At 49.5% G+C, this 26,104-nt stretch overlaps 1 protein-coding gene across 8 annotated transcripts in view; it reads right to left on the bottom strand.

The window, feature by feature from the left end:
- The window catches only part of plekha6 (pleckstrin homology domain containing A6), a 206,347-nt gene that overhangs the window by 53,008 nt on the left and 127,235 nt on the right, over positions 1-26,104 (bottom strand). For all 8 annotated transcript variants that reach the window (XM_033042855.1, XM_033042862.1, XM_033042861.1 and 5 more), the window contains 4 exons: positions 22,828-22,960; positions 21,141-21,245; positions 14,307-14,379; positions 12,423-12,523 (listed from right to left, as the gene is read on the bottom strand). In XM_033042855.1, coding sequence (XP_032898746.1) covers positions 12,423-12,523; positions 14,307-14,379; positions 21,141-21,245; positions 22,828-22,960 — 412 coding nt within the window. The remainder of the gene's footprint in view (positions 1-12,422; positions 12,524-14,306; positions 14,380-21,140; positions 21,246-22,827; positions 22,961-26,104) is intronic.

Here is a 26,104-nt window from a genome sequence, read left to right as displayed (position 1 = left end):
TCCTGCCTCACAGCGTCAGGAACCCTGGTTCGATCCTGACCACGGGTGCTGTCTGTACTGAGTTTGTACGTTCTCCCTGTGGGATTTCCCCCGAGAACTTCGGTTTCCTCCCACACTCCAAAGACGCGCGGGTTTGCAGGTTAATTGGCTTGGAGTGAATGTAAAATTGTCCCTAGTGTGTGCAGGATAGGGTTAATGTGCCGGGGATCGCTGGTCGGTGTGGACTCGGTGGGCCGAAGGGCCTGTTTCCTCGTTGTACCTCTCAACTAAACTAAGGGGGAACCACAAATGGAATGTGTTACAAATGGTTTGTGTTAAAATTGAATACTTTGTCGATGGCCTTTATGTGGCAACCCTTTGCATACCTTGAGTATGTATGCAAGACGAGGAATATCACACGTGACAAAATGGATCATTCATTCGATGCTGTACGGGTGGTTTAGGAAGGTGTGTGTGTGTGTGTGTGTGTGTGTGTGTGTGTGTGTGTGTGTGTGTGAGGTGTGTGTGTGTGTGGGGTGTGTGTGTGTGCGTGTGTGTGTGTTCGTGCATGCATGCGCGCATGTGTGTGTGTGTGTGTTCGTGCATGCGTGTGTGTGTGTGTGTTCGACTGACTCTGTAAACCTCAGCCCGGTCGGTCAGAAGAACTGTAAATTGTACCTAGCTGAGCTCCCGCTGAAATTTCAAGACAGCAACAATGCAGACACTTCTGGTTCAGGGACTCCTCATGCAGAAGGAGAAAAGACAAAACAGCAGGTCAACCATTAGAGCTTTGCGTCAAGAATTACTACACTGACAGGCTAGCCCAGACTGGAGCAATGTTTCGGTTTTTCCTCCCCCCCCACCTCTCCCCTCCCTTCCCCCCTTCGTTTTTAATGTTCAGGATCTAAATGGAGTAATTTATAACTTCTCCTTTGAAGCTATTTTTATAATGAAGGCTATTTTCTCCATCGCCTCCATAATCCCCGTAACCAATGGAGACTAGGCCGAGTCTCCATCAGTGGTCCAGGAGCTGGTTGCTATGGAATCAAGATCGCCAGCTCTGATTGGACACTTTCCTGGAAAGCTTCATCCCTTGACCTCCCTCTTGCCATCACGTTGAGCGGGGGCGATCTCGCCTCATCCCCTCTCCTGCCAAAGTGAGGTTTCTAGTTTAGCGGATTATAAATTGGCCAGCTATTGCAGAGCCGTGCTGGAGATTAATTTCAGATACCTTGGGCGTTGAGCAGCCTGTCAGGATTTGTTTGGAATGTTCCATCGCTGGGTGACTCATGTAAAACCGTTTCTTTGTGCTACATCGGGCGGCGCAGAGGTAGAGTTCCGGAGCGCCGGAGACCCGGGTTCGATCCTGACTACGGGTGCCCGCCTTTATACGCTCTCCTTCGCGACCAGCGTGGGTTTTCTCCGGGTGCTCCGGCTTCCCGCCCCACACTCCAAAGACGTACAGGTTTGGAGGTTAATTGACTTCGGTAAAGATTGTAAATTGTCTCAAGTATGTAAGATAGTGCTAGGGTACGGGGTGATCGCGGACTCTGTGGGCCGAAGGGCCTGTTTGGCTCGCTGTATCTCTCAAAGTCTTTAAAAGAAAGCTGGTGGGGGAATTAGATGAACGTTCCCGATTTTGGGGGAAGTCCAAAACCAGGGGCCACAGTTTAAGAATAAGGGGTAAGCCATTTAGAACGGAGGCGAGGAAACACTTTTTCACACAGAGAGTTGTGAGTCTGGGGAATTCTCTGCCTCAGAGGGCGATGGAGGCAGGTTCTCTGGATACTTTCAAGAGAGAGCTAGATAGGGCTCTTGAATATAGCGGAGTCAGGGGATATGGGGAGAAGGCAGGAACGGGGTACTGATTGTGGATGATCAGCCATGATCACATTGACTGGCGGTGCTGGCTCGAAGGAGAATGATCCATGCTGTGCCGTCAAACTAAACTAAACTCCACCGAGACTCGAAAACTAAACTCCACCGAGACTCGAAGATACCAAAGCTCTCTGCGATTGTCGAGGGGTAGTTGCAGGAGAAGCGTCCAGGAGGTGTAAGTTAGGCAAACGTATACAGAGGAAAACCCAATTGCTCCAGTCTCGCCACGACTGTCTGACTGAAACGTAAAACGATGAATGATCAGGTGAGGAGAATCACCGCGTCTCATCGAACAACCGCTCTCACCACCGGCAGCCCTTAACATAATCGCTGGTGTTTTAAGGCAGAACGAGTGCACTGCTCATGGAATGGGCTGGAACTCGAACGGACAACGTTTCAAGATGGCCCGTCAGCGGTGAAGTGCCCGAAGGCAGCAGAAGCAGTGCGGAGAAACCTTCTCCATTCCCGCCTGCCATTCCCATCCTGAACATTTCGTCGTGGTCCAACCACAACAGCCTGGGGTTGTTAGTTCACCAACTAAAGGGCCTGTCCCACCAGCATGCGATTGCATGTGTCTAGCGCGACCAAACGTGGTCGCTTGAGGCGTACGAGCCACGCGGGGCCGGTCCCACTTCGAACCGCGGAGGCGTATGGAGTTGTGCGGGGCTGGTCCCGACATCATACTCACCAATCAGCTGGGCAGGAGGCGGGCCGACTGAATTTGGACGTCGCACGGCATCGGGCGGTTACGTCATCACGCAACGACACGCCGGGCGGTGACGTAATCGCGCAACGGCACGTGCTAGGCGTACGCCGTCAAGACGCTGCGTACGATGTCAAGACTCTGCGTACGCCCGTCGAGACTGCGTACGCCCTCAATGCGCCTGCGGGCCGACAGGCCGTTGGCGCGCGGAATTTTCGGACAGTGCAGGATTTTCGGAGCCCCGCGTGATGTCGGGACCAGCCCCGCACAACTCCATACGCCTCCGCCAATCGAAGTGGGTCCGGCCCCGCGTGGCCGTACGCCTCAAGCGACCACGTTTGGTCGTGCTAGACGCATGCAAGCGCAAGCTGGTGGGACAGGCCCTTTACTGACCAGCCACACAAACTATGCTCAGAAACTTTATTTTGAAATGTAAAGTTCAGCTGATTCAAAACACTACACCAAGTGCTGGAGGAACTCAGCGGGTGAGGCAGCATCTATGGAGCGAAGGAATAGCTGACATTTCGGGTTGAGACCCTTCTTCAGACTAATGTGGCGGTGGGGGGGAGGGGGCGGGAAGAAGAAAGGAAGAGGCGGAGACAGCGGGCTGTGGGAGAGGTGGGAAGGGGAGGGGAAGGAGGGAGAAAGCAGGGACTACCTAATTGGGTAAACTTAAGATAAGCGTTTGACGGCACTGGGCTTGTACTTGCTGGAGTTTAGAAGGACGATGGGGAGGACCTCAATGAGACTTGCCGAATAGTGAAAGGCCTGGATAGAGTAGATGTTTCCACTGGCGGGAGAGTCTAGGACCAGAGGCCGTAGCCTCAGAATATAAGGATGTACCTATAAAACGAGGCAAGGAGGAATTTCTCCAGTCAGAGGGTGGTGAATCTGTGGAATTCATTGCCACAGGCGGCTGTGGAGGCCAAGTCAATGGATATTTTTACTGAGGAGAGTGACAGATTATTGATCAGTATGGGTGTCAGGGGTTATGGGGAGAAGGGGAATGGGTTTGTGAAGGTGAGATAGATCAGCCGTGAATGACTGGCGGAACAGACGTGACGGGCCGAATGGTCTAATTCTGCCCCTCGAACCTATGACATTTCGGTCAGACTTGATTCTGAATTGAATCTGAGGGAAGGGTTTCGACCCGAAATGTCACCTGTTCTTTATCACAGAGAGAGTTGTGAGTGTGTGGAAATCTCTGCCTCAGAGGGCGGTGGAGGCTGGTTCTCTGGATGCTTTCAAGAGAGGGTTAGATGGAGCTCTTAGGGAAAGCGGAGTTAAGGGATATGGGGAGAAGGCAGGAACGGGGGATACAGATTGTGGATGATCAGCCGTGATCACATTGAATGGTGGTGCTGGCTCGAAGGGCCGAATGGCCTCTACTCCTGCACCTATTGCCTATCGTCCATTGTCTATTCTCTCCACAGATGCCGCCTGACCTGCAGAGTTACTCCAGCACTTTGTGTCTTGCTCGAGATTGCAGCATCTGCAGTTCCTTGCGTCACTATTTAGCCGATTCAAACATGGACCCTCTTGATCAGAGGCTTATTATTGATCGGCAGAAAGCAGTAATGATCGCACCTGATCCTTCACTCTTGTCATTCTGGGTAACTGAGTATCTGTTTTGTTTTGAAGGATACTTGCCGAGAGTTAATCCTTGGGTTACATCAAAACTCAAACAACTTTTGAAGCTCCCCAACCAACAGTTCAGATTCACCAATTTCTTCACCAATTTTTCAATGATTGAAATGTTTGAGTCTTATTTCTCAAAAACATGTTTTTTTTAGGGGCAGCACAGTGGCGCAGTGGTAGAGTCGCTGCCTTGCAGCGCTCACAGTGCCAGAGTCCCAGGTTCGATCCCGACTACGGGTGCTGTCTGTATGGAGTTTGTACGTTCTCCCTGTGACCCGCGTGGGTTTGCTCCAAGATCTTCGGTTTCCTCCAAAGACGTGCAGGTTTGTAGGTTAATTGGCTTTGGGTATAATGCAAAATTGTCCCTAGTCTGTGTAGGATAGTGTTAATGTGCGGGGATCGCTGGTCGGCGTGGACTCAGTGCAACGAAGGGCCTGTTTCTGCGCTGTATCTCTAAACTAAACTAAACACAATTGGTCTGTCAGCCTCTTGCTGAAAAGAGTTTAAGGGGCTGTCCCGCTGTACGAGCTAATTCAAGAGCTCTCCCGAGTTTCCCCTGATTCGAACTGGGAGAATTACGGTAATGGCCGCTCGTAGGTACACGGGGCTCTCGTGGACATTTTTCAACATGTTGAAAAATCTTCACGAGCTTATCGCGTTTCCCGAGTACCTGCCGTTAGCGTTACGAGCCGCTAAGAGACGTCCCCGAGCTCTCACGTACCCGCCACGTACATTCTACGTGCTTACCACGAGTTTGATTTTTTTTCTTTCTCGGGAGAGTCCTTGAATTAGCTCGTACAGTGGGACAGGCCCTTGAGGTGGAAGTTATTTGACTGGTCCCATGGACAGGAAGGGATACAGATAACTTTGTATCTCCAGTATTTTCTGTTCCCTGTTCATATTCAGGGCGTCTGAACATTTTGGTTCAGGGCTCTTCATCTTACTTGTGTGGCCCAAACCCACCTTCTCCACAGCATCAGACAATCTGCTGGGGGAAATCTCAGTGGGTCAAGCAGCATCTGTGGACGCTCAAGGTCTTGGGTCAAGGAGCCTTCATCTGGACTGGTGAAGGGTCCCCACCCCGACTGCCCATTTCCACATTGACCACAAAGTGCTGGAGTAGCCCAGCGGGTCAGGCGGCATCACGGGAGAACGTGGAGTGGGTGACATTCCGGGTCGGGAACCCTTCTTCAGACTGAGAGATGGAGGTGGGAGGGAGGGGGAAAACCTCAGGCGAGAATAGGCCGGAACTAATCAGGACCGGCTACAGATGACCTCGGGAGAGATGGAGTCCATAATGGTCTATTGTTGGCAGGGGAGGGTGTGCTAATGAGGGGGGTACAAGGATGTGAACAGTGGACCGAGGACAACTAGGATGGAGGAGAGGGGGGGTCAGGGGTCATAAGTGACAGGAGTAGAATTAGGCCATTCGGCCCATCAACTCTTCTCCGCCATTCAATCATGGCTGATCTATCTCTCCCTCCTAACCCCATTCTCCTGCCTTCTCTCCCATAACCTCTGACACCCGTACTAATCAAAAATCTATCTAGGGAAGGAATGCTGGAGTTAGTTGAGATTTGAAGTCACCTATTCCGTTTCTCCTGGGATGCTGCCTGACCGGCCGAGTTACTCCAGCCATTTGTCTCCATAAATCCAGCATCTGCAGTCCCTTCCCTCCGCAGATGCTGCTCGGCCCGCTGTGTTCCTCAGCACGCCGTCCCTAGCTCCTGATCCCTAGCTCCTAGTTCCTGAAGTATTCCTCCTCTGATTCCGGCATCCGTCATCTCTTGTGAATCCACCTGCTTTACTGCTCAGTTGACCATTAGGCCCAGGCCACTTTGGCCAGATCTGGACCTGGATGTAGTACGCTGAAAAGGCTCTAGGGGGAGCATCACTCAGCACGGGACAATTTGACATACATTTTTTTTTTACCAAGCCAATTAATCTACAAACCTGTACGTCTTTGGAGTGTGGGAGGAAACCGAAGATCTCGGAGAAAACCCACGAGGAGAACGTACGAACACCGTACAGACAGCACCCGTAGTCGGGATCGAACCCGGGTCTCCAGCGCTGCATTTTGCTGTAAGGCAGTGACTCTACCGCTGCGCCTCCGTGACCACCTGAATCCCTGGTCACATTCTCTAAAGGGCAACTTTGCCGCACGGACAGACACACGCACACAAGCACACAGAGAGCTCCGACTCGCACAATAGCAGGCGTGCAAACAGTCTGGACGAACACATACACACACCAGACATGGACAACAGATCACCGCGCACACACACTGTGTCAACATGTTGGTGTGTTTCTCTACACGCCATGTTTTTTTCAACTGCGTGTACTTATTATAGACGAGGAAGTGCGGATGGAAGTATTTAACCTTAATCGAAGGTGCGTTGGATTTGATATTACAGGGGATTGCGCTCCAGGTCAGGTCGCGGGGGGAATCGTCCCCCCCCCCCCCCCCCCACAGGTACCATGTAATCCCGTGCTGCCTGCTCCATGGTCAGATAGTCGGCAACTAAACCTGGTTAGCCAGGTGAGGAGGGGGCTGTGGACCCCCAAAAACAAGACCTGTCAAAGGGCAGATGAGCTCCTCGCGAGCCGACGGCCGTTCCACACTTCAGTAGACGTTGCAATCACTGTCGTACACGGTGGAGGGGGAGATGTGATGTATATGTCATGTAATATGTCATGTAAATGCCAGTGCCCCTTGAGGCCAAAAGCAAGACCTGGCAAATGTGCCTGTGCCTCGTGACTGAGGTCACGTGTCCTTCTGGAAGTTTCAGTCATTGCAGATTAAACTTTTCCTACAAGATGTCGGACGCGTATTCATTGTGCTAGTCGCAACAAGGAAGACATTACAGTAAGGAACGATGACAAAGCACACGCACAAACACCAAAATCCTATAACTTCCAGCGGCGGAAGTCGGCAGGAACCGGAGGACAGGGACGTGTGATGCGTCCGTCACCGTTCCCATCGGAAACGGCACCACTGCGTCGCTGATGTTTTCAACGATGATTAATTAATGAATTGCGTTAACATAGAAAATTAGATTGAAGGGAAACGAGGGAGTCCAGACGATGCCTGCCCTCCCTTGGCACCCACGTTAGAGTTTAGTTTATAGCCACGTGCAACCGGGGTACAGTGAAAAGCTTTTGTTGCGTGCTAACCAGTCAGCAGCACGACAAGACATGGTTACAATCGAGCCGTCCACAGTGTACAGATTCACGATGAAGGGATTAGTGTGAATAACCGTTTAGTGCAAGATAAAGTCCAGTAAAGTCCGATCAAAGAGAGTTTAGGTTAGTTTAGGGATACAACGCGCGGAAACAGGCCCTTCGGCCCATCGAGTCCGTGCCGACCAGCAATCGTACACAAGCACTATCCTACACACACATCAAGGACAATTTACAATTTTACCGAAGCCAATTATAGTCTATGAACCCGTACATCTTTGGAGTGTGGGAGGAAACCGGAGCACTCGGAGTAAACGGGAGGAACGTACAAACTCCGCGCAGGCAGCACCCATAGTCAGGATCAAACCCGGGTCTCTGGCGCTGTGAGGCAGCAACTCTACCGCTGCGCCACCGTGCTGCCCATCCCGAGGGTCTCCAATGAGATAGATGGTAGCTCAGTATTGTATTTGCATCCATGATCTAAGCGGGCATTGGGACCCTATTGTGGACGGCACAGCGGCACAGCGGGTAGAGCTGCTGCCTCACAGGGCCAGAGACCCAGGGTCGATTTTGACCTCGGGTGCTGTCTGTGTGGAGTTTGCCATTTCTCCCTGTGCCTGCGTGGGTTTCCTCCGGGTGCTCTGGTTTCCTCCCACACCCCGAAGACGTGCCGGTTTGTCGGTTAATTGGCCCTCTGTTAAAAAAAAATGCCCCTAATATGTAGGAATGGATGAGAAACTGGGATGGGTGATCGATGGTCGGCATGAACTCTGCGGGCCGAAGGGCCTGTTCCCATGCTGTATCTCTGATGCTCTCCGCCTCAAGACTATTCAAGAGTAGCAAGCAGGTTGTTTTATTAACATTAAATAATTTAACGGAGAATTCATTTGAACTGTAATTTAGAATATAGTCAAGAGGATTAGAGTGTTTATATATAGAATAATGGTTACCCAGGAGCAAATTAAAGGCCGGAATCTAATTCAAGGATTTAATATGTAGGTTAATGGATGCCTAGAAGCCTGCACTGTCAACCAATGGATTCTTACATATACATAAACACAAATAATATGTATAAATTACTATCGAATTGTGGGGTTGAAGTAAATAAACTGTTAGTCATTATTTATCACCAGATTTGAATGATGTTTTGACCTTAGTTTATGTTAGTTTAGTGCGGGCCTCAAGGGTTATGGGGAGAAGGCAGGAAAATGGGGTTGAGAGGGAAAGATAGATCAGCCATGGTTGGATGGCAGATTCCACCTGATGGGCCGAATGGCCTAAGCCTGCTCCAGGAACTTATGAGTTTATGAAAAGTCTGGAATGTTAGGTGCTATCATAACCTATAAACTTCAAACTTATGCTTATCATTTTTAAAAAGCTTTTCATCCACTAACATTGGGTTAGATAGGGCTGTTAAAAATAGCGGAGTTAGTTTAGTGATTCCATTCGTTGCATTAGAAACAATAGTTTATGTTAGTTTACAGTGGGTGTCAGGGGATGTGGGGAGAAGGCAGGAACGGGGTACTGATTGGGGATGATCAGCCATGATGCCGGCTCGAAGGGCCGAATGGCCTACTCCTGCACCTATTGCCTATTGTCTATAACATTGCACGTTCTCCCTGTGACCACGTGGGTTTCCTCCGGGTGCTCAGGTTTCCTCCCACATCCCAAGTACGTGCGATGTTGTAGGCTAATTGGCCTCGCTGTACAATTACTCTTCAATTGTAAGGATTGGATGCAAAAGTGGGATAGCACTAGTGTGATTGGGTGATCAATGGGCTGAAGGGCCTGTTTCCACATCTTTGTATCTTTCAATCAATCAATAATGACCAACACCGACATGGTTGATCGACAGCCGACTTCCTTAGTGCAAGATACGACTGTGACCCTTTAGTGTTTTGCCCCCAAGACAAACCCACATGGGTTTGCTCCTGTGTCCCAAAGACGTGCGGGTTTGTGGGTTAATTAGCCTCTGGATAAAGGGAATTGCCCCTCGTGTGCAGGGAGTGGATGAGAAAACGGGGCAACATCGATCTGGCGTGAACGAGTGATCGATGGTCCGCGTGGACTCAGAAGTGATTGGACCTGGCGTGCAGGGAGTGGAGGACAAAATGGGATAACATAGATACTCGTGTGAAGGGGGTGATCGATGGTCAGCGTGGGCCAAAGGGAATGTTTCCAACTAAAACCACCCACAAACAAATACAATTATTTTACTCCACATCTAAAGTGACTCACAGTGACTCGCATTCCATTTCCATGATCAGACACCGCACAGATTATCTTGTCATCATCTGGATAAACCTGTGTCTCTTTTATATATATTTTTTATCAATAGGTGCAGGAGTAGGCCATTCGGCCCTTCGAGCCAGCACCGCCATTCAATGTGATCATGGCTGATCATCCCCAATCAGTACCCCGTTCCAGCCTTCTCCCCATACCCCCTGACTCCGCTATCTTTAAGAGCCCTATCTAGCTCTCTCTTGAAAGTATCCAGAGAACCGGCCTCCACCGCCCTCTGAGGCAGAGAATTCCACAGACTCACAACTCTCTGCGAGGGAAAAGTCTCCCTCAAACATTGGGAAATTGCTGCCAACCTAAACTGAGACCTCGCGGGCGGGGATTCATGAGAAAGGAGCCACATGAGGGAAGGCTATATGTCGGTATTTATGTATGTACTTAATCCATGAACCAATGTTGTATAACGTTAGTACCTCCACCAATGTAAAGCACTTTGGTCAACGAGAGTTGTTTTTTAAATGTGCTATAGAAATAAAAGTGACTTGACTTGACACGCAAGCCTCAAGAAGCCTTCTGAGAACGGAGACGAGGAGGAATTTCTTGAGCCAGAGGGTGGCGATTCCGTGGAACTCATTGCCACAGACGGGCACGGCATTCGGGATTTTTAAAGTGGGGATTGATAGGTTCTCGGTCGGAAAGGGCGTCAATGGTTACGGGGAGAAGGGGGAAGAATGGGAGGGGAGAATTGAGAGGGAAAAATCGATGAGCCATGATTGAATGGGGCTGGTGCAGACTCAATGGGCCGAATGGCCCAATTCTACATGGCCGTGTCTTCTGGCCTTACATTCTGGAGGTTTTGTGTTCTATTTGGGAGGTTCTGGTGGACTACACAGATGAGATGTCTTTATAATGAGTGTAGAGTGAGTGACAAATGTCTAAAATAAGCCCCGAGCAGCAGGTGGGTGGGTGTACCAGGGAAGAGGTCAACGTCACAACGCGACTAAATCAGCCGACAATCCTTGGCCCAAGCGTGGAAAGCAAAGCAGCGATCAGGGTTGCGGTGGGCTGGAGTCGGCATGTGAAGAGTTAGCTGTGTTGTTTGAAGCGAGGTGAGATCACAAAGCGAGTGGCTGCCATGGCCTGGGGAATCTTTCAATGTGTCAGCACCATCCCCCGATAGACGGAATGGATGACATCACCCACTCCTTCTCTCCTGAGCTGCGGCCTGTCCCGCTGAGTTACTGACCACTGCTTAAAGCAGCGTCTGCAGTTCCTTCCTACAATACAAAAACCTAGAGTAATTCAGCGGGACAGGCAGCATCTCCGGAGAGAGGGAATGGGTGACGTTTCGGGGTCGAGGCCCTTCCTAACAACAATCTTACAAAGGGTATGTCCGCGGACTTGGTCCATCTAAACCAGGCCCACTGGTCAATCTGGAGGTGGCTCGCTGAGTGCGAGCTCCAAGGGCTGTTGTGTGGTTTCCCAAGAAAGGGGGAAGTTGGACTCTCACCTTCCACTGTCTGTTATAATTGACGCCGTTGGGGAATTAGGACGTGGTTGAGGCACGGGTGCCACTTTGTGACTGAAGAGGAGGAAGAGACAGAAACACAACTGAAGACATCGCAACAGACGACAACTGAGACACGGACGAGAGAAATAACACTCAACTCAAACCATCACGGAACAGCATCGCAGACAAAGCCTCCTGACGTGTGTGGCCTTCGCTAAGATGCATTGTATCTCCCTGAATCATCCAGGCTAGTCTCTTGGATTCCCAAATCTCACACGTGGTTATATTCCTGGAGGTGTCAACCCACGAGCTCTTGTTGTGGCCGTTCCTGCACCTTTGAGCCACCGTACAATCACCAACACCTCACTCCTCAGGTGTCCAGAACCAAATTGGTGCACATATCTGAGGAGGGACGTGCTGGGGCAGGGGAGGGTCCAGGGGGAAGATCCAGGGGCAGGGGCAGAGACAAAGGGGGCCCACTTCATCAGGGGCCCACTTGCCATCGGGCAAGCTGACACCCTGGCCAGTCCGCCACAGTCCAGGGGGATAATTGGGTTGACGTTTGATGAGCGTTTGACGGAGCGGGGCCTTGTTCCACAGGGGTTTAGAAGTATGAGAGGGAGACTTCATTGAAACGTACAAAATAGCGAAAAACCTGGACAGAGTGGACGTGGAGAGGATATTTCCATCAGTGGGAGAGTCTAGGACCAGAGGGCACAGCCACAGAACTAAAGGACGTTCCTTTAGGAAGGAGATGAGGAGGAATTTCTTTAGCCAGAGGGTGGTGAATCTGTGGAATTCATTGCCACAGACGGCTGTGGAGGCCAAGATAATGGATCGTTTCAAAGCAGATTCTTGATTAGTACAGGTGTCTGGGGTTACGGGGAGAAGGCAGGAGAATGGGGTTGAGAGGGGAAGGCAGCTCAGCCACGTTTGAATGGCGGAGTGGACTTGATGGGCCGAATGGCCTAATTCTGCCGTAGGGCCTACTAATTTGTCAAAGGACACGAGAGGTAGGTGTGTGGGGAGGGGCTAATGGTAGGAGTGTATGGGCAGGGCAGCGGCAAGCACAGCTTCATCTGATGAGACCTCCAGGCATGCAACCCAACCTTGAGCCTTGTACTAGAAGACACCCTTGCCTTCTGCAAGAAGCAGGAACCAGTCCTTTGCAACACACTGTGTGGACTACCAGAGTGTACGGGCCGCTCGATATCTCTCCGCTCCGTCACGCAAAGGACAAACATGAAATCGCCGTGCACTTAGAACAAGGGACTAAAGAGGGCATCACGTCACCTTGAAGGCCAGCTTGCGGGCGATGTTATCCGCGGGCTGAACCGGGCTGATTCGGAAGCTAAACAGCGGGATACTCGCCAGGACCGCCTCCTCTTTCTCATCTGGATTTGAAGAAAAGGCACGTGGTTACTGATGCATCTCTTCCCCCCCGCACAATCGGTCTGCTCTAGCGGGAGAATGGTGCACCAAGGTGTGACTCTGACCCCCATGCTATCCTTCGGCCCATCGAGTCCACTCCACCACCCGATCGTGGCTGATTTTTCCCTCCCAATCCCGTTTCTCCGGCCTCGTTGTAAATTATCCCCAGTGTGTATAGGATAGTGTTAGAGTGCGGGGATCGCTGGTCGATGCGGACTCAGTGGGACTTAGGGTCGGTTTCCACGCAGTATCTCTAAACTAAGCTAAACCAAAAATCAGCAACCTTAAATTTGATCTTACTAGAGTCATTCTTAGATGTGCATGGTTGCCAATTTAAGATTCGTGAGAAATTTGATGTTTTCTATAAGTTATGTTGTATGAATCTACAAATGAAGGAGCTGTGGCAATGTATTTCATCCATATTTTATACACTAGGGTTGGATTGTGAGCATTGAAACAGGCCCTTCGGCCCATCTTGCCCACACCATTCAACATGATCCATCTACACTAGTCCCACCTACCCATATCCCCCCAAACCCATCCTATCCATGTACCTGTCTAACTGTTTCCTAAACATTGCGATGGTCCCAGCCTCAACTACCACCTCTGGCAGCTTGTTCCATACACCCAGCACCCTTTGTGTGAAAAAGTTACCCCTCAGATTCCTATTCAATCATTTCCCCTTCACCATAAACATTTGTCCTTGATGCCCCTATTCTGGGCAAGAGACTCTGTATATCTGCCTGATCTATTCCTCTCATGATTTTGTACACCTTTATAAAATCACCCCTCATCCTCCTGCACTCCAAGGAATAGAGACCCAGCCTGCTCAACCTCTCTCTGCAGCTCAGACCCTCTAGTCCTGGCAACATCCTCGTAGATCTTCTCTGAACCCTTTCCAGCTTGACAACATCTTTCCTATAAAATGGTGCCCAGAACTGAACACAAAACTCTAAATGCGGCCTCACAAACGTCTTATACAACTGCATCAATATCACATTGAATGGCGGTGCAGGCTCGAAGGGCCGAATGGCCTACTCCTGCGCCTATTGTCTATTATCACGACATCCTAACTTCTACATTCAATACTCCAACTGGCCACATCCTCGTAACTCATCTAATAACAAATCTAATAGCTCTCGGGGGCAGCACAGTGGCGCAGCGGTAGAGTTGCTGCCTTACAGCGATTGCAACGCCGGAGGCCCAGGTTCGATCCCGACTACGGGTGCTGTCTGTACGGAGTTTGTACGTTCTCCCCGTGACCTGCCTGGGTTTTCTCCGAGACCTCCGGTTTCTTCCCACTCTCCAAAGACGTAAAGGTTTAGACAATAGACTATAGACAATAGGTGCAGGAGTAGGCCATTTGGCCCTTCGAGCCAGCACCGCCATTCAATGTGATCATGGCAGATCATCCCCAATCAGTACCCCATAATCCCTGACTCCACTATTTTTAAGAGCCCTATCTAGTTCTCTCTTGAAAGCATCCAGAGAACCTGCCTTCTGACGCAGAGAATTCCACAGATTTGCAGGTTAATTGGCTTGGGTTTGTGCACTTGGTGTGTGTGTAAATCGTCCCTAGTGCGTGTAGGCCTGTGTTCACGTGCGGGGGGTCGCTGATCGGTGCGGACGCGGTGGGCTGAAGGGCCTGTATCCATCCGCGCTGTATCTCTCTGAACCAGACTAATAGTGAACTCTCGACTGGCAAGGCGCAATGGCAGAATTGCCAAAAGGGTGCAGGGTGGTCACCTCGGTAGTAGAAGAGGCAGCGGTCCGCTAACACAAACCACCGTTTGTTCCACGACTTCACGCCCGAGCTTGCCTGCCAAAACATAATCACACAGGCACATCCTCGTGTTAGTTTAAAGTGAGCGGAATTGTTAAAAAAAATCATCCAACCTTCCCCTCAGGGCACAGATGTACAGTAGCTGAGCGATGTGAGATACTGAGCCAGTTCCCAGGAATAGCCACCCAGTCAATGCAAAATAAGTGGCTGGTTCTATCAGCACGCTGAACTTTCTAATCTCTCGTTCATTGTATTGCTTACATTGTACTAGGCTTACAAAGAACTGGAGAAACTGGCTACCTTGAATAATTACAAGGTAGACAAAAATGCTGGAGAAACTCAGCGGGTGAGACAGCATCTAGGGAGCGAAGGAAATAGGTGACATTTCGGGATAGTCCGAGGGTTACATAGAAACATGGAAACATAGACAGTAGGTGCAGGAGTAGGCCATTCGGCCCTTCGAGCCTGCATCGCCATTCAATATGATCATGGCTGATCATCCAACTCAGTATCCCGTACCTGCCTTCTCTCCATACCCCCTGATCCCTTTAGCCACAAGGGCTACATCTAACTCCCTCTTAAATATAGCCAATGAACTGGCCTCAACTACCTTCTGTGGCAGAGAATTCCAGAGATTCACCACTCTCTGTGGTGAATCTGTGGAACTCTCTGCCACAGAAGGTAGTTGAGGCCACAGTTCATTGGCTATATTTAAGAGGGAGTTAGATGTGGCCCTTGTGGCTAAAGGGATCAGGGGGTATGGAGAGAAGGCAGGTACAGGATACTGAGTTGGATGATCAGCCATGATCATATTTAATGGCGGTGCAGGCTCGAAGGGCCGAATGGCCTACTCCTGCACCTACTGTCTATGTTTCTATGTTTCTATGTCCACGGGCAGCCTGGGGGATTTCCGGGACCACTGGGCACCGCGGGGGGGTTGAATGCATCGTGGACAAGGATTGTAAAATAGCTGTATCATAGTTTATTTAGTATATTTGTTTGTCTTGTATTACGCTGGTGGGTTCTAGTTTGTTTTATCATATTGCAAATATTATTTTTAATAATTGAATTAATTTTTTTGAATTAAATAAAAGGGTCTCGACTCGAAACGTCACCAATTCCTTCTCTCCAGAGATGCTACGTAAACTGCTGAGTTACTCCAGCACTTTGCGCCTATCTTCGGTTTAAACCATCATCTGCTGTTCCTTCCTACGCCCACTGGAAAGCCTTGGACTATCTTTAATCGGACTTTACTAGACTCTATCTTGCACTAAATGTTATTCCCTTCATCCTTTATCTGTACGCTATGACAATATTCCATGCTTGATTGTAATCATGTCATGTCTTTCCGCTGACTGGATAGCACGCAACAAAAAAGCTCTTCACTTCAGCCCTCTCACCCTGCATTGATGGATAATGGTGACTCAATCCTTTCCTCCACCTGTCTTGTCCTTCGTGACATTTTTGTCATTTTTGATAAAATGGCCTCAATAACTTGGTCGACACAAAATGCTGGAGCCATTTACAGTGTACAGATACATGATAAGGGAATAACGTTTAGCGCAAGATAAAGCCAGCAAAGTCCGATCAAGATGATCCATCATGTCTAAAGAATCCACACTTGACTGGACTTAAGTAATCGTGCACAGCTTATCATAAGGTCATTGGGACGACAGATGGCACAATGGGCTAAGTGTTCGGCTGGCAACCGGAAAGTAGCCGGTTCGAATCCCGCTTGGAGTGCATACTGTCGTTGTGTCCTTGGGCAAGACACTTCACCCACCTTTGCCTGTGTGTGAATGTGTGTGAATGTGTGTGAGTGATTGGTGGTGGTCGGAGGGGCCGTAGGCGCAGATTGGCAGCCACGCTTCCGTCAGTCTGCCCCAGGGCAGCTGTGGCTACAGAAGTAGCTTACCACCACCGAGTGTGACTGAGGAGTGAATGAATAATGCGATGTAAAGCGCCTTGAGTATTAGAAAGGCGCTATATAAATCCCATCCATTATAAGGAATAGGAGTAGAATCAGGACATTCGGCCCATCAAGTCTACTCCGCCATTCAATCATGGCTGATCTATCTCTCCCTCATAACTCAATTATCCTGCCATCTCCCCATAACCTCTGACACCTGTACTAATCAAGAATCTATCTATCTCTGCCACAAATATCCACTGACTTGTCGCCCACAGCCTTCTGTGGCAAAGAAATCCACAGATTCACCACCCTCTGACGAAATATATATCATCTGCTTCCTAAAAAAACGTCCTTTAATTCTGAGGCTGTGACCTCTAGTCCTAGACTCTTCCACCTCCACTCTATCCAAGCCTTTCACTATTCTGTATATGATCATGTGATCTTATGAACCACTGTCTGCTTTCATCCCATTATCCCAATATGATAACAAATAAGAGAATCCAATCCGTAGTAAAAATGAACATAGACACAAAAAGCTGGAGTAACTCAGCAGGACGGGCAGCATCTCTGGAGAGAAGGAATGGGTGACGTTTCGGGTCGAGACCCTTCTTCAGACTGAAAGTCACGGGAGAGACATATGTTCCCGATGTTGGGGGAGTCCAGAACCAGGGGCCACACAGTTTAAGAATAAGGAGTAAGCCATTTAGAACGGAGACGAGGATACACCATTTCGCGCAGAGAGTTGTGAGTCTGTGGAATTCTCTGCCTCAGAGGGCGGTGGAGGCCGGTTCTCTGGATACTTTCAAGAGAGAGCTAGATAGGGCTCTTAAAGATAGCGGAGTCAGGGGATACGGGGAGAAAGCAGGAACGGGGTACTGATTGGGGATGATCAGCCACGATCACATTGAATGGCGGTGCTGGCTCGGGGGGCCGAATGGCCTACTCCTGCACCCATTGTCTATTGAAAGTGAAACAGGAGATAAAGACGATGATGTGGAGAAATAAAGAACAAATGAATGAAAGATTTGCAATAACTACTCGATAACCTGGTGCTTGGGCACAAAGCGCTGGAAATCTTTCTGTTTGCCAAAGATTTCGGAGACAGATGGTTTTTTTTTTGCTCTGCAAGGTCCTGTCACTTAAACACACGTATAGGCTTAAAGTTACAACAGCGTGGGTGAAATTCTTCCCACGCTCCCAATTGGTGGGGTCTTCTTTGGGAAAACGGGATGTATTCTCCTGGGTAGTGAAGAGTTTGGGAAACTCTTCAATATTTGGTATAAATATAACTGAGCTTAAGATAACATATTAAAGACTCACTAGACCTCGTCACCGGATCTGCTCAAGGACTTAAATACCGTAGAGCCAAGATGTGAACACTTGACAAGACAAATCTGCTGGAGATGATCAGCCAGGATCACATTGAATGGTAGGTGCTGGCTCGAAGGGCCGAATGGCCTACTCCTGCACCTATTGTCTATTGTCTAAATCAAGAATCTATCAATCTCCGCCTTAAAATTGCCCATTGACTTGGCCTCCCCCAGCCTTCTGTTTAGTTTACCGTGCAGAGATACAGCACGGAAACAGGCCCGAGCCTGCGCTGGCCAGCGATCACCGCACGCTAACACTACCCTACCCACACTGGGGGCAATTTACAATTACACCAAGCCAATTAACCTGCAAACCTGTACGTCTTTGGAATGTGGGAGGAAACCGGGGAAAACCCACGCTGGTCACAGGGAGAACGTACAAACTCCGTACAGACAGCACCCGTGGTCAGGATGGAACCCGGGCCTTTGGCGCTGTGAGGCCTTCTCCCCATAACCCCCGACACCCGTACTAGTCAAGGATCTATCAATCTCCACCTTAAAAATATCCATTGACTTGGCCTCCACAGTCGTCTGTGACAATGAGCTCCACTGATTCAGCAGCTGCTGACTAAAGGGCCTGTGTCCTTGGGACACAAATTACGCGGCCTCGTGGTCGCGTTGAGGCGTACGGGCATCATATGGCCGCGCGGGGCCGGTCCCACTGAGAAGCGCGGAGGGGTATGTAGTTTTTTGTATTATTGTAAAGCAATGGGTGACGTTTCGGGTCGAGACCCTTCTTTCAAACTGAAGGAGAGTCTCGACACGAAACGTCACCCATTCCTTCTCTCCAGGGATGCTGCCGGTCCCGCTGAGATACTCCTGCATTTTGCATCCATCTTCAAATGACGTTACGCCCTCCAGACGGCAGTGCGGGCGCATGAAATTGCGCGCTTCAACGCGACCACGAGGTCACGTAATTAGCGTGCCAAGGACACGTAAGTGGGACAGGGGCTTAAAGCAGTTCCTCCTCATCACCTTGTTGTAAGGGTACGTCCTTCTATTCTGAGGCTATGGTCATAATCATAACCAAATTCCACTGATCGGGCAGCCAGGTACTTACGAGTAGCCCAGGCTGCCCAGTAAACTGGGACATTAGCTGCTAATTAGGCAGTGTGAGAGATGGCCTAGTTTAGTCGATTCTTGTCACGTGTACCGAGATACGGTGAGAAGCTTTTTTGTTGCGTGTGGAAAGACTGGACATGATTACAATCGTGCCGTCCACAGTGTACAGATACAGGATAAACGGAATAACATTCAAGTCAAGATAAAGTCCTATAAATTCCAATCAAAGATAGTTCAAAGGCCTCCACTGAAATGGATGGGAGGTCAGGACCGCTCTCTAGCTGGTGGTAGGATGGTTCAGTTGCCCGATAACAGCTGGGAAGAAACTGTCCCTGAATCTGGAGGTAGACAAAAATGCCGGAGAAACTCTGCGGGTGAGGCAGCATCTCTGGAGCGAAGGAATAGGATTCCCAGCAGGAAGAGGGAGTGACCGGGGTGAGACTGGTCCTTGGTTATGCTGGTTATAGATCCTAGAGCGGAGCAAGATAGACCACTCCTTCTAAATGCAATGGGCTGACGTGTAGTACGCAACAGAGCGGAACGTGGATCTTTTTTTCATCCATTTCAGTAACCGGACCCGACCCGACTCGCAACCCGTAATCAACGTTGCGGGGGAACAGTTTGTGTTAATAAATTACAATTCTGAAAATGAGGAGGAGATTTTTACCAAAGAACTTTGATTTTTACGAGGATGTTTCCGTAACCGGCTTCCGTCTCCGCACTAGTATCTTTGCTCCGCTATGGGATCTTTGGTGCGGAGACGGAAGCCGGTTACGGAAATGGGGCCGAAAATTGCCCGTGAATCTGCCCATGACCGTACTACGTCTTTTTCATCGAGTGGTCTATCTTGCTCGCTATAGGATCTTTGGTGATGGTGGCCTTGCCGAGGCAGCGTGAGGTGTAGATGGAGTCAATGGGAGGGAGGTTGGTTTGCGCGATGGTCTGGGCTGCGTCCACAACTCTCTGCGATATCTTGCGGTCTTGGATGGAGCTTTTCCCCAAACCACACTGTGAATGAAGGTGGGTAACTGTGCTAAGTACTTGAGTGGTTCAGTTTAGTTTATTGTCACGTGTACCGAGGTACAGTGAAAAGCTTTTGTTGCGTGCTAACCAGTCAGCGGAAAGACAATACTCCAATACCGACTCCAACTGGTCCAGAACGCAGCCGCCCGACTCATCACCCACACCAAATCCTGGCATCACATCACTCCAGTCCTCAAACAACTTCACTGGCTTCCCATCTCCCACCGGATCAACTACAAAATCCTGATCCTCACCTACAAAACCCTCCACCATTTGTCCCCCCCATATCTCACTGACCTCATCTCCCCCTACCAACCCTCACGGTCCCTCAGATCCACATCAGCCGGTCTCCTCTCCATCCACAAGTCCAACCTCCGCAGTTTTGGGGACAGAGCCTTCTCCAGGGCAGCTCCCAGGCTCTGGAACTCCCTCCCCCAACTGATCCGCAATTCCGTGTCCCTCACCATCTTCCAGTCCCGCCTCAAGACCCATCTCTTCACCTCTGCCTATCCTAAGCCCCACGTCCCCGTCCCTTTTCGTTTAGTGCAAGGTAGAGTCCAATCAAAGATAGTCCGAGGGTCACCAGTGAGGTAGATAGTAGTTCAGGACTGCTCTCTAGTTGTGGTGGGATGGTTCAGTCACCAAACTCAGTGAAACAAACTACTGGAGGAATTTTGGAGGAGCAGCACCTCATATTTTGCTTGGCCAGCTTACAACCCAGCGGTATGAATTTGATTTCTCTCACTTCAAGTAAACCCTGCACCCCCTCCCTCTCCACCCCTCCCCCACCCAGGTCGCACCAGCTTCTCGTTCCCACCTAGCAAACAGCCAACAATGGCCTTGTTTCCTTTATCATCGTCACTTCTTTGTATTTCTTTCATTCATTTGCTCTTTATCTCTCCACACCACCGTCTACATCCAAGGTAGACACAAAAATCTGGAGTAACTCAGTGGGACAGGCAGCATCGCTGGAGAGAAGGAATGGGTGACGTTTCAATAGACAATAGGTGCAGGATTAGGCCATTCGGCCCTTCGAGCCAGCACCGCCATTCAATGTGATCATGGCTGATCATCCACAATCAGTACCCCGATCCTGCCTTCTCAACATATCCCCTGACTCCGCTATTTTTAAGAGCCCTATCGAGCTCTCTCTTGAAAGTGTCCAGCGAGCCTGCCCCCACCGCCCTCTGAGGCAGAGAATTCCACAGTTTCGGGTCGAGACCCTTCTTCGAGACTGTCTACATCTCTCGCTTCCATTTCCCCTGACTCCCCAGTCTGAAGAAGGGTCTCGACCCAGAACGTCACCCATTCCTTCTCTCCGGAGATGCTGCCTGTCCCGCTGAGTTACTCCGGCAGTTTGTGTGTCTGTCTGTCTGCTGCAGGAACCCAGCTGTGCACCAGCGTATTTTCTCAGTACAGGGAGACTGTACCTGCTTGAACAACCAACCACGCTTCAGAACGTTCGCCTTTGGGTTCCTCTTCATGGAGTTCGACCTCTTGCCAAAGGAGGCGCTCTTCTTCGACAGCCGAGAAGTCTGTGGACAGAGGAGTTTAAAACAGTTGGGTTCACAAACTGAGACTTCTTTTAATAGACAATAGACAATAGGTGCAGGAGTAGGCCATTCGGCCCTTCGAGCCAGCACCGCCATTCAATGTGATCATGGCTGATCATCCACAATCAGTACCCCGTTCCTGCCTTCTCCCCTGACTCCCCTTTTTTTAAGAGCCCTATCTAGCTCTCTCTTGAAAGCATCCAGAGAACCTGCCTCCACCGCCCTCTGAGGCAGAGAATTCCACAGACTCACAACTCTCCATGTGAAAAAGTGTTTCCTCTTCTCCGTTCTAAATGGCTTACTCCTTATTCTTAAACTGTGGCCCCTGGTTCTGGACGCCCCCAACATCGGGAACATGTTTCCTGCCTCTAGCGTGTCTAAACCCTTAATAATCTTATATGTTTCAATAAGATCGCCTCTCATCCTTCTAAACTCCAGAGTATACAAGTCCAGCCGCTCCATTTTCTCAGCATATGACAGCATAGTTAGACTGAGTCTGATGGGTTTTGACCCGAAACGTCACCCATTCCGTCTCTCCAGAGATGCTGCCCGTCCCGCTGAGTTACTCCAGCTTTTTGTGTCTAACGTCTCTTTGGTTAGTTTAGTTTAGAGATACAGCGTGGAAACAGGCCCTTCAGCCCACTGATTCCGCACCAACCAGCGATCCCCGCACATTAACACTATCCTACACACTCTAGGGACAATTTACATTTATACCAAGCCAATTAACCTATAAACCTGTACGTCTTTGGAGTGTGGGAGGAAACCCAAGACCTTGGGGAAAATCCACACATGTCACGGGGAGAACGAACAAACTCTGTACTGACAAGCACCCGTAGTCAGGATCGAACCCGGGCCTCTGGCGCTGTAATGGGCCTGTCCCATTTAAGGATAAGAGGGAAGTCTTTTAGGACCGAGATGAGAAAATCTTTTTTTACACAGAGAGTGGTGAATCTGTGGAACTCTCTGCCACAGAAGGTAGTTGAGGCCAGTTCATTGGCTATATTTAAGAGGGAGTTAGATGTGGCCCTTGTGGCTAAATGGATCAGGGGGTATGGAGAGAAGGCAGGTACGGGATACCGAGTTGGATGATCAGCCATGATCATATTGAATGGCGGTGCAGGTTTGAAGGGCCGAATGGCCTACTCCTGCACCTATTTTCTATGTTTCTATGTCCCACAATGGAATACACCGAAGTCAGCACCTGGGGACAACCTACGATAGCATCTACGTCAAGCTACGCTCTGTGGCGTCAAACCCACGCTCGCCAAAAGATTTTCAACATGTTGAAAATCCAGCGGCGACCAGAAAGACGCTACGACTCTTTGGGCAACTTATTCTTAAACTGTGGCCCCTGGTTCTGGAGTCTTAAGTCAGGTTTAAGTCAGAGTTTTAAGTCAGAGATAGATAAGATTCTTGATTAGTACGGGCTTCAGGGGTTATGGGGAGAAGGCAGGAGAATGGGGTTAAGAGGGAGCGATAGATCGGCCATGATTCAATGGCGGAGTAGACATGATGGGCCGAATGGCCTAATTCTGCTCCTATCGCCTATGACCTTGCTTACCCTTCGTGGCTGTTCCTGGTTCTCCGAGACCAGAGTGTGATTGGAGACCTCACTGGCGATGCTGACTGGCCGATGTCCCTCTCCGCCTCCTTCGCCACGGACCTCCGTCCGAGTCGACATCTTCGACACGGGTCTGGAACGACAAACGGGTCAACCTTCAGCCAAAAGACCAAAACGGACAGAATTCCCCGACACCGATTTAATAGCTGATGTCTTCCTGCTCTGATGCTATTGGCAGTGTCATGTAGTCGTACAGTACAGAAACAGGCCCTTCGGCCCAACGCATCCCTGCCGACAGTAGACAAAATTGCTGGAGAAACTCAGCGGGTGCACCAGCATCTATGGAGCGAAGGAAATAGGCAACGTTGCCTATTTCCTTCGCTCCATAGATGCTGCTGCACCCGCTGTGTTTCTCCAGCACTTTTGTCTACCTTCGATTTTCCAGCATCTGCAGTTCCTTCTTAAACGCATCCCTGCCAACCCAGATTCACCATTTAAGATAGATACATAGTGCTGGAGACTAACCCAGCAAGGCAGGCAGCAACTCTGGAGAGAAGGAATGGGCGACGTTTCGGGCCGAGACCCTTCTTCAGACTCGACCCGAAACGTCACCCATTCCTTCTCTCCAGAGATGCTGCCCGTCCCGCTGAGTCACTATCTTCGGTGTAAACCAGCATCTGCAGTTCCTTCCTTGGAGGTTGTCATATGGAATAGGAGTAGAATTAGGCCATTCGGCCCATCAAATATTTAAGAGAGAGTTAGATAGAGCTCTCGGGGCTAGTGGAGTCAAGGGATATGGGGAGGAGGCAGGCACGGGTTATTGATAGGGGACGATCAGCCATGATCACAATGAATGGCGGTGCTGGCTCGAAGGGCCAAATGGCCTCCTCCTGCACCTATTTTCCATGTTTATGTTTCAAAGTCTACTCCGCCATTCAATCATGTCTGATCTATCTCTCCCTCCTAACCCCATTCTCCTGCCTTCTCCCCATAACCCCCGACACCCGTAATAATCAAGAATCTATCTATCTCTGCCTTAAAAATATCCACTGACTTGGCCTCCACAGCCTTCAGTGGCAAAGAATTCCACAGATTCACCACCCGCAGACTTGTAGTGTTTAATAGCCTGATTGTTGTCGGGAAGAAGCTGCTCCTGAACTTCCACATTACAGTTTTCAGGTTCCTGCACCTTCCTCCCGATGGTGGGAGTGAAATGGGAATGTTCTATCTATTGAGTATACACCATCTTATGGCATAGATAAAAATAAGATTGCATATCAAGACAGCCTTGAAAGACAGCATTGATGGATTCCAAATTACCAAAAACATTAGTTCCACAGATGCTGCCTGTCCCGCTGAGTTACTCCAGCATTTTGTGTTTATCTTCGGTGTAAACCAGCATCTGCAGTTCCTTCCCATCTAAGCCTGCATTTCCCCAATATCCCTCTAAATCTCTCCTATCAGCATACATGTCCAAGTGTCTTTTAAGTCTGCCTCAACGACCTCCTCTAATTGCTCATTTCATACACCCACCACCCTCCGAGTCTATAAGATGCCCCTCAAGACCCTATTAAATCTTTCCCCTCTCTCCTTAAACTTATGTCCCTTGGTTCTTGATTCCCCCATTCCTGTAGGTCTGTGTCCAAGATGGCTGCCGTGAAGAGAGAGTGGACGCTGGCGCGCTTTGGCTGCCGCTGCTCTCTCTTCACATTGTGTTTTTGATTTTCTGTTTTTGGACTGAATTCTGTTTTTAATTTGTGTCTCTGTGATGTCTTTATTACTTATTTTATTCTGATTATATGTTTTTATTTCTATTAATCTATGTAAGGTGTCCTTGAGATGTCTGAAAGGCGCCCATTAAATAAAATTTATTATTATTATTATTATTATTCTGTGTATTACCTTTTATCTATTCCCCTCATGATTCTCTACACCAGTATAAAGATCACCCCTCCTCCGCCTGCGTTCCGTGCCTCATCCGTTCCATGCCTAATAATTCGAATTGTAATGTTGGATTCAGATTTGGAATAATTTGAGTTGAGTTTGGTTTATTGTCATGTGTACCGAGGGGCAGTGACAACTTCTGTTGCGCGCTAACCAGTCAGTGGAAAGACAATACATGATTATAATCGAGCTGTTCGCAGCGTACAGATACACGACAAAGGGAATAACGTTTAGTGCAAGGTAAAGTCCGATCAAAGATAGTCTGAGTGTCTCCAATGAGGTAGATGGTAGCTCAGGAATAAATCCTGGGGGGGTGGGCGGGGGCTGTGTCCCCCATGTTTTGAGAGGTGGGGGACAATCCCCCCCATGTTTTGTGAAACATGTGGCAGCAAAACCGCCAGCACAGCCTCCGAAATCAGCCAGCTCCGTGATGGTAAGTTCACAGTCTCTGCCACCGGAGCCCTCAAGGTCGATTCCAGTTGGAGGCCGCCAGCTCCAAGAATCTTTCTGGAATCTAGAATCTAGTCTGATGATGGGTTTCGGCCCGAAACGTTGCCTATTTCCTTCGCTCCATAGATACTGCTGCACCCGCTGAGTTCCTCCAGCACTTTTATCTACCTTCGATTTTCCAGCATCTGCAGTTCCTTCTTAAACACCTCCTAGAATCTAGCAGCCCTGGACTAGCTGCAGTTCCCAGGTCGCGAAAACGAATTGAAATAAATTATGCCTGCGGGCCAGATGATTTTGTGTTAAGGGCCGGTTCTGGCCCTTGGGCCATTGGTTGCCAACCCCTGTCCTAGAAGTCAGGCCTCATTGTGTTCTCCCCCCATGTTTTAAAAGCGATTTCCGCCCATGCTCAGTATTACTCTCTAAGTTGTTCAGTTGCCTGATAACAGCTGGTAAGAAACTGTCCCTGAATCTGGAGGTGAGCATTTTCACACTTCCGTACCTCTTGCCCGATGGGAGATGGGAGACGAGGGAGTGACCGGGGGTGCGACTGGTCCTTGGCTGTGCTGCTGGCCTTGCCGAGGCAGCGTGAGGTGTCGACGGAGTCAGTGGAAGGGAGGTTGGTTTTTAATTTGCCCTTTGTTTCGTTGACTAAAATTCCTTTTCTTTGGCACGAGGTTGCTTTGTGTGAGAACAGATCCAAGTGCAGGTGTGTGAACGTGTTGCAAACGAACAGCGTTTATATTTAGATCCAACCAGCGCTATATTTAGATGTGTTATCGTGCTATGTGACTTGCGTTCGTGGTGAAAGATCCATCTGTACTCTTTAGTTCAATTTAGTTTAGCTTTAGAGACACAACGGCCCCCACAGTAGAAGCGTCCACGT

The sequence above is a fragment of the Amblyraja radiata genome, chromosome 24, assembly GCF_010909765.2.
Source record: "Amblyraja radiata isolate CabotCenter1 chromosome 24, sAmbRad1.1.pri, whole genome shotgun sequence".
In the NCBI taxonomy this organism is placed as follows: domain Eukaryota; kingdom Metazoa; phylum Chordata; class Chondrichthyes; order Rajiformes; family Rajidae; genus Amblyraja; species Amblyraja radiata.
Note: the sequence above shows the minus strand (reverse complement) of the source record. Positions and strands in the feature narration are given on the sequence as shown.